The following is a 9,055-nucleotide window of genomic DNA, read 5'->3' on the forward strand; positions in this document are numbered from 1 at the left end:
ATAGCATACAAGTTTTAAGTTCTTAATTCTACAAGGCAATGTGTTAAAAATTCCTGAATTTCCACTAGTGTGGAACCACGTGACACATTTGTTTCTTAGCATGTCATCATCCCTATTTTATCCACCACCCATCAAAACAGTATGAAATTAAATGTAAAATACTTTCTATAAAATCGTTATTGCTCAAACAAACCATAATTTATATAGCCTTCAATTTTGTTTGGTTACATGATTTTGCAATATTAGTCTATGTGACTGAGCTCGCATAGAGAGAGAGGTAAAGTAAGTTGCTTCATTATCAGTTTGCTCGTGGAGGCAGTGTATATTAGAGAAGAGAGTAATAAGCTAATATTCCAGCTCTGTATTTTCTTTTTTCTGTCAAGTTTTTAATGTGTGTTTGGTGTTTTTATTTATATATTATATAATTGTATTTTAACTTTGCATAATTCATTTGTGTTTTATTCTTTAAATACAGTTTTTAGAACAATACTATTGTTATTTTAAATATGATCAACCTAGTCTAAAAATGAAAAATTTTCCAGAAGATTTAAGTGTTTGAAAGTTGTATGAGTATGATGTATCTGTTCTATTTATCTTTATAGATATTTCACATTAACACTATTTTAAAAAGACTTTATTGTTTTGTTTTTTATAGTTATTGATTTGTGTAAAATTTTGAATATTCTATACAGCAGGAGGGAGTACAGACTGGAGAGTAGGGAGAACCAGCTTGCTCACATACATCAGGAGATAGCACCACTTTCTCCCCTTCCGGCTGGCTCGGAACCTCAAACTGCTGCTGCTACTGTTACTGAGCCTACTAACATTTTAGCTCCAATTAGTCGGGAGAGCTCCATCTTTGCCATTTATCCTAATCTCCCATCAGACACACAGAAGTTTCTGAAGTTTGCAGGTAAAATTTATCAAAGTTTGGTGCTCTTAAAACAGTTTTTAAAACCAATAAATTAAACTGCTTCTCAGTTTCATTATATAGTTATACAGGTTTGTTTTTTTCTTTACAAGCAAATACATATAAACTAACAATTGATTAATTTTGACAGTAGTTGAAAGGAAAATTTAAATCTTGAGGGGTTTCCCTTAGATATCAATGTTTGATACTTAAAAATCCTTTACTTTCAAAGGTTTTTATTGTTGTAGTTATAATGAACATATTTGCTATGGTCATCTTTTTCTCATGAGGTTTTAGTGACTTACATTCAAAGTTAGTTAATTATACTTTCTTATCATGATATAGGAATACATTTGGCATAAAAACGTAGCAAATAATCCAAATTTTAATTGTATGTAAGTAGTGCAGTACTATCATTAATATTAAAAAAAAAAGTGGAGTTAAGTGTCATCAACAGAAAAAAAAATCTAGGTAAGTACTATATTTCTTGTTTTTCATGTGTATTCTTTATTTATTGTTATAAAAGTTAAGGGAAATCTCAAATTAGGAACATTTTGGTTAGATTAGATAAAATAAAGAATGATAAAATGTTCACGAGGTACGTATGACTAGCTAATTCATTATGTAATTTGATAGGGTAGTGTGAGCTACACTTTTGCCAACTGATATACAATTTATATGGCATGAATATCAGTTAAACATGACTCGAAGTGCAATAAAACAATAAAATTTAAATAGAAAATAATATATACTGTGATGAGTTTAAAGCTAATTAGGATGAATAAATGCAGTTTCATGTTGAAATTTGAAGCCATTCTAGAAAGAAAAAGGGTAATTTAGATTTATTTCTGGCAACTACAAGGTCCATCAAATTAACTAACCACATATAGGATTAGGGTAAAGAAAATAACAGATAAAACATAAAGCTTTACTGAAAAAAAAAGTTTGAAATTTTTTCAGATGAAGAAAAGTATTTGTAATCTTAACATGAAAATCATTTTGCACACAGAATAATCAACACTCTGACTCCATTTATTCATGTAAAGAAATATTTAGTGTAAATACTTCATTAAAAATCCTGATTTTTTTTTTTTTTTTTTCTACAAATGTCTCTTAATGATTACTAAAAGCTTGTAAAATTTCATGAAGGTACCCAAAACAATATATTTGGGGTCAAGAACTTGCCTGATTCCACAGAGCCTATAGTAAGAGAGTTAATGGTTTCATACTGCATTTTGTTTTTTACATCTGTAATTAATTTGTAGCTTGATTTGTATGTTAATTTATAACGTTCATTTTTCATTTTATAATTTATGTAGCTTTGGTTTATTTATAACTTGTATATGTTGATTTATGTACAACTGTAATGTGGTTTATAACTATATTTATTTTGATTATAATTTATAGAAACTCATCGTACAGTCCTGAATCAAATCCTACGGCAATCCACAACTCCCCTTGCTGACGGACCTTTTGCAGTACTTGTAGACCACACTCGGGTTTTAGACTTTGATGTAAAGCGACGATATTTTAGGCAGGAATTGGAAAGAATGGATGACGGAGCCCGTCGAGAGGACTTGGCTGTCCATGTGAGACGTGAACATGTTTTTGAAGACTCTTTCAGAGAGTTACATCGCAGAACACCAGAAGAGTGGAAGAATCGGTTTTATATAGTTTTTGAAGGTGATGTTTTAAGTACTTAAAAAAAAAAATGAAAAAATGTAATATAACTCACTTAAGATTGTCAGAAAAGGAGTTCACCGCTAGTTCACTTTGAAACAGAGAATGGGGTTAAAATTTTTAGAGATACAATGACAGAGAAAGGCTGAAAATATGTTGAAACTTGATCTGTTGTATTTACTACGACTGAGGTTAATGATGTTCAGTGGATCTTGGTCTAGGAGTTTGATGTGCATTACAATATGGTTGACACTTGTAGAAAACAATTTGATGGAGTAGATACTTTTAAAACACAGTATATCAAACCGAGGTTTGTATGCAATGTATCTGGGTTGAGGTTTATGTAAGACTTGTAATTTGCAGGTTAGATATATAAATTGGACTTATTTTTTTATATTCTTTACAATCACTTTTCTTGGCACTACCAAAACAATTTGAAATGTTACTTTCTTGTTATAAGTGAATATCTGAGGTGAGAGCAGCTTAAATTAAACAGTCTATAAATGTGACCAAGTCATGACCTAAATGTAAACTTATCATGCTTTATTAATCCAAACAAGATGATATTTTCTGTTACTTTTTGTAAGCCTTAAAATATTTGTTTGATTTGTTGTATAGTCTTAAATTACTGTTTGAAGTTGGCTTTCGTTGTTACTCTGTATTAAGGTCTGCTGGTTAGCTTAATTTAATGTTTATTGCCAGTTCTGGTATTTTACTGATGCCATGTTTTATTTGCTTGTAAGGCCCACCCTTGTAAACTTCATTTCTAGATAGTTAACAAAATGAAGTGAGTTACCAAAACCAAAATAGGGCTAGAAACTTATGAAATGTTTGATACGTCAGACACTTCAGTGTTCAGGAAAAATAACTGCATCAAAGTTTGTGTTCTGTTATTTCTATACATCTGTGCTCATCTTATAGTTGAGAGTTGGTTTTCTTAGCTTAATAGCAAGAAATTCTAGCAAAAGATAAGTTTACTGTCACTACAATTTCAATGTGAAAATATAAGAAAGAACAGAACATGAACTTTGATTGTTAAACATGTGGTGGACTGAAAAATTGTCTAGTTTTGTGGTTGGATTAAAAAACTCACCTGGTAATATCACAGTTGAAGTACTTCATACATAATAGCAGCATTTTAAACTATACTATGCTGATGTGAGCTTTGAAACTAACACATGTCTAATTTGGGTTCTAAATCAGAGGTGTATAAATTCAGCATTATTTATCAGTTGGTTTCAAATGCATAACCACCTTTCAGTGTTTAAATTGTAATTTCTGTGGAAGAGGTTGTTCGTCCAACACTTTCAGAATATACTTCACATTACTTACCACATACGTATATCTTTTAATAATACTTGTTTTTGTAGGGGAGGAAGGTCAAGATGCTGGAGGCCTACTCAGAGAATGGTATACTATAATTTCTAGAGAGATTTTCAATCCCATGTATGCACTGTTTACGACATCTCCTGGTGACCGGGTGACGTACATGATCAACCCTTCATCACACTGTAACTCCAATCATCTCAGTTACTTCAAGTTTGTTGGCAGAGTGATAGCTAAAGCTGTTTATGACAATAAGCTGTTAGAGTGTTATTTCACCAGATCTTTCTACAAACATATCCTGGGGAAGCTTGTGAAGTAAGTACATAATACATATTATCTAAGTCTTGTAATTCTTAAAGAAAAAATTGCTTTATGTATATCAAAGTGTTTTTTACAAGAAAATGAGATAAATTATCAGTTTTTGGTATTTTTAAATTACAAGTAGTGTAATAAATATCAAAAACAGTATTGTATGAAATTTTCTTTCACTATGATAAACACTTTAAAAAATGTATAAACTTAAGCTTGTCTTTTAGAACCATTGTTAATGATTGTAAAAGGTGGACATGTACACATCATATTATCTAAAACTACTAACCTTTACATACATGAATCAGATACACAGATATGGAAAGTGAAGACTACTCTTTCTACCAAGGCCTTGTCTTTCTCCTGGACCATGGCGTCAATGAACTAGGATATGAACTAACATTTAGTGTTGAGGTAAAGCTTACATTTGTTTTATTTTCATTTGTTATTATTAGGTAACAAACTTATTTTTAAGAACTGAATTCTTGACTAACCACATGATAGAACTGCTTTTGGTGGATCATTATGTGAAGCACAGAAGGCACACACGCATCTCTCCTAGTACCATTTAACCCTTTTGCAATGGACAGGTCAAAGGGCACATGTTATGACATTTTTAACAACTTATCATTGTATGTCAATAAACGTGGCATCACAATTTAGTTTATAATTCTAATTTTAATATATGTTTGCATTTCTTAATTTGAAAGAAAATATTTAAAAAATACTAAATATACTTTTTTGTGTGCCATATGGTAGTGCTTCCCAAACTTTATGCAATTCAGTAATTTTTGTTCAGTAATGTAAATTTATTACCAATTTAATAAATTTTAAAAATTTCAAATTTGATTTATTTTCTCCTTGATACACAATATAACAGTAATTTCTGCCTGTCCTAGTCAGAAAAAGTCTGGGACATTAAAAGTGTGCTGCAAGCTGAAAGAGTTTGGGAAGCACTGCCGTATGGCATGTTTTCTTGTCCTATTGCTTAGTTTTTATTTTATTATGCCTACCATATTATGTCTTAGTGTTTAATGAATTAGAAACTCTAAATTTTGAACATTTACAAGCTAGCATATATAATAAGAATTTCCCACCTTTATGATTTGCTGAGATATCAATATATTTTGCAAACCTACCATGGTAGCTGCCTACTACTCTATTCTTTTGGGAAACTCTTGTCTACTCATGCCTACTTTAACATTTGAAGTTTTATTGAGGTTAAGAGGTTTGACCGACCCCAAATTGAGTTAGGGTAGAGAAAATGACAGATAAAAGTTAGTTTTTCTGGGAAAAAAAACATGAGGTTTTTAGAGATTATGTAAATGATTTTGAAAATTTTCAATGCAGAAAAGTATTTTTAATCTTAGCACATTCCATACAGATACTCTATATTGATGTATACAAATAAATTTTAATATTATACATGTTTTTAATTTCATTAGAAAATATTTGCTCTCTAGGTCTCCCTCTTATCTAATTTATTTACCCACCCATTCAAGAAGTACAGAATTTAATGTAAATTACTCATTATGATAGTTATTACTCAGGCAAAGCATAATATTTATAGCCATTAATCTTATTTTGGTACTAAGCCATAAACTAGAAAATCAAACCCACTTGCCACACACCCCTGTAGCATCCCATTTTTAGTCTATAAAAAGAGGTGTTAAATTATGTTGCTTTCTGTACCAAGAGTTGTGTATTTCACTTCCAGTTTGAAACTTTATGCCCACAGGAAACACATTAACAAGCAGTGTTGAATTTTTAATGGCTCTTATGCTTAGTTAGAAAAGCCAGATATATGTTGGTTATAGGTAATATATATAATTAAACATAAGAGAGAACTATTAACAAATTCTGAAAGAGAGGATGTGGCAGGAGGGGCTTGATTTTCTATTCGATAGCTCTGTAACCAAATAAAATTAAAGACTATAAAAATTATAATTTGTCTAAGCAGTGACTTTTTCGAGGGGTGGTGGATAAAATAGGGAAAATGACATGCGAAGAGAAAATGTCATGTGGATCACACTAGGGGAAATTTAGGATTTTTTTAAATATTGCCTTGTGTCATGTGCAGTAAAGGATACCTGTAGCAATAGAGTTAAAAGTGCAAAGCTCTAAACCTTTCTAGTCATTTTACAACTTTTGATAGTACTAGAACAGAGGTGTTGGAACCAGGGATGCTGTAGCATCTCGACTTTTACATATTGACTTCTATAGCAACTGTAAATTATATTAATTTTCTGTGGGGGGGGGGGGGGCATTTCTCCTAGATTGAGCTGCCTTTAGTAGTTCCTTATATTTTCAATCTCTCATATTAAAATCTGCATGTCTAGACAAGCACCCTCACTTTACAACTTCTTCCTACACCACAGTAGAAAGTTTTTATGATAAAAATATATTTTTTTTTTAATGAAACAAACAAATATGATTTATTTCTTTGAGAATGTAAGTATTTGATTACAGGCTTAAACAGCTCCCAACAACTTACTGGATTACTTTTTTCAGGTTCAAGAGTTTGGTGTGACTGAAATACGAGACTTAAAGCCCAATGGGCGCAACATTCCTGTAACAGAAGAAAACAAACATGAGTACGTACGCCTGGTGTGTCAGGAAAAGATGACTGGAGCAATCCGCAGACAACTGAATGCTTTCCTAGAAGGTTTCTATGAAATCATTCCCAAAAGATTAATTTCTATCTTCAATGAGCAGGAATTGGAGTTGTTAATTTCTGGGCTCCCTAACATTGATATTGATGATCTCAAGAGTAACACAGAGTACCACAAGTATCAACACAACTCGTTACAGGTAAGCTTCTAAATTAGCTTGATATAAAACTAAATATTGCTACTAGACATTACAATGTAGAACAGTTTTAATCAGTATAAAGTATTAAGTGTACCAAGAATAGAATAGTAAGACATTAGAAGATTAAAGTAGAATTACTCGTTTTAGTCTAAGTTCACTATTGTCTCTCTCTCTTTGCTTTGTAATGATGATTTTACATCAAAGTCACATTTGTGATCAAAGTTCTAAATAAAAATACAATGTTGTGAAAGATTGAAACTTTTTTATAGCTTATTATTCTTGAAATTTCTTTCTCTTGAATTTGGTATTTTAAAAAAATATAAGGAACCTTCAGTATTGCATATTAATATAACTAAATGTTATTTATGACCACTTACAACATTAGCTGTGTTTAGATGTACACTTGATTAAATATTGTATATTTATAGAGATAAAGCTGGAAGCCAGTTTTATCAGGCAGTAACATGTGACTGGTATAAGTTAATACTTATTTTTATGCTCTTTCAAACAGATTCAGTGGTTTTGGCGAGCTCTGCGATCTTTTGATCAAGCTGATCGAGCCAAATTCCTTCAGTTTGTCACTGGCACCTCCAAAGTACCTTTGCAAGGGTTCTCAGCTCTGGAAGGCATGAATGGCACCCAGAAGTTTCAAATTCATAGAGATGACCGTTCAACAGACAGACTACCCTCTGCTCACACATGGTAAGTTTGAAACTGTATTAAGTAATAACTATTACCCACCATAAAATGTTAAATTAATTGTAAAATACTATATTATAAATAACAAAACCAATATTATTTTTTTTAAATCAGTAGAACTGAAGAAGTGTCAACACTAAATTTTATGAAATTAAAAAAAATTCTAAATTATTACTATTTTTATTCATTTATGTTTTACCGATAAAGCCAGCATTCTATAATACTTGTTGCAGTGTTCATCATTTCATGTTGATTTTTTTTCTAATAGGCCTGATGTCTCAATAAATTATAATACTTAAAATTTATTTGATGTATATATTTTCCATTTAGTTTTGCATTATTTCAAGATACTAGTATGGTTACATGAAAGTGTGTTATCTTTTCATAGTTTCAATCAGCTTGACCTTCCTGCCTATGAAACATTTGATAAACTGAGATCGATGCTGTTAAAGGCTGTACAGGAATGCTCAGAAGGCTTTGGTTTTGCTTGACCACCCAAGCTATTGGGAAGGTTAAATAGGAAAGGGTGTGTTAACAGTATATGCCGAACGTCACCAAGTCCGTTCAACTTGTATCAGAATGTGATGTGGACAATTTAAAATCACAAAGAGAGAAAATGTAGTGACATTTATAAATACTGGCATGTGAGAGCCAAATCAGTTCTTTATGTGAAATGAACTCTGTAAAAAAAAAAAAAACAAAATCCCCTTATAAAAAGTTGGGTTCTAGTAATTCTTTGTTGTTCTTCAATAATTGTTGCAAGATTCCAACTTGATGCTTTTTCAACCCTCCTGTATTAAATCTGCTGATAAACAATTGTCAGACTATGTATCTTAGCTCCAGTTAGATTAACTTTCTTTTCTAGTTTTTGCAAGATTTTGTGGTTGTTGTTATTTGGGCTTGAACAGTAACATAAGAAAACATGTATGTAAAGTGAGAAAGATCTGATTTTGTGGCTTCACTGCTGCTGTATCAGAAAGAAAAGATATTCAGAGTAGCTATTATTAAAGGCTTTAAAAGAACAGTTATATTCATTCCTCTACTAAATGTCGTAAAACAAACAGTAAAATAAAAACACCATTGAGAAATAAAATATTTGACCGTTAGAACAAGTTTTTATTGTTTCAAGATATTTGTTAAATAGTTTTCATTTCTATTCGTCTTTATTGTTATTACAGACAAGATTCTGAGACACATCCAGCAAATTATATTACACTGAGAAACAAATGCAGCCGACAAAAAAAGTTTAAAAACATGTCTTAAACATTTTCAAACATAAACTTGCTAATGTTGTATATGACAGCTACAATATCTTGTACT

The 9,055-nt window shown here is 31.1% G+C and overlaps 1 protein-coding gene across 1 annotated transcript; it reads left to right on the forward strand.

Annotated features, from left to right (window-relative positions):
* Nucleotides 1–684: 684 nt before the first annotated feature.
* On the forward strand, nucleotides 685–8,841 carry LOC111085907 (E3 ubiquitin-protein ligase HUWE1; the record flags this gene model as incomplete). The annotated part of the gene is made up of 7 exons (XM_022386713.1): nucleotides 685–913; nucleotides 2,318–2,593; nucleotides 3,961–4,231; nucleotides 4,534–4,639; nucleotides 6,737–7,036; nucleotides 7,548–7,738; nucleotides 8,124–8,841. Coding segments are annotated over 7 exons (1,476 nt in total), but the record flags the coding sequence as incomplete, so codon positions are not given.
* Nucleotides 8,842–9,055: the final 214 nt, after the last annotated feature.

Source organism: Limulus polyphemus, unplaced genomic scaffold, assembly GCF_000517525.1.
Source record: "Limulus polyphemus unplaced genomic scaffold, Limulus_polyphemus-2.1.2 Scaffold707, whole genome shotgun sequence".
NCBI lineage: Eukaryota > Metazoa > Arthropoda > Merostomata > Xiphosura > Limulidae > Limulus > Limulus polyphemus.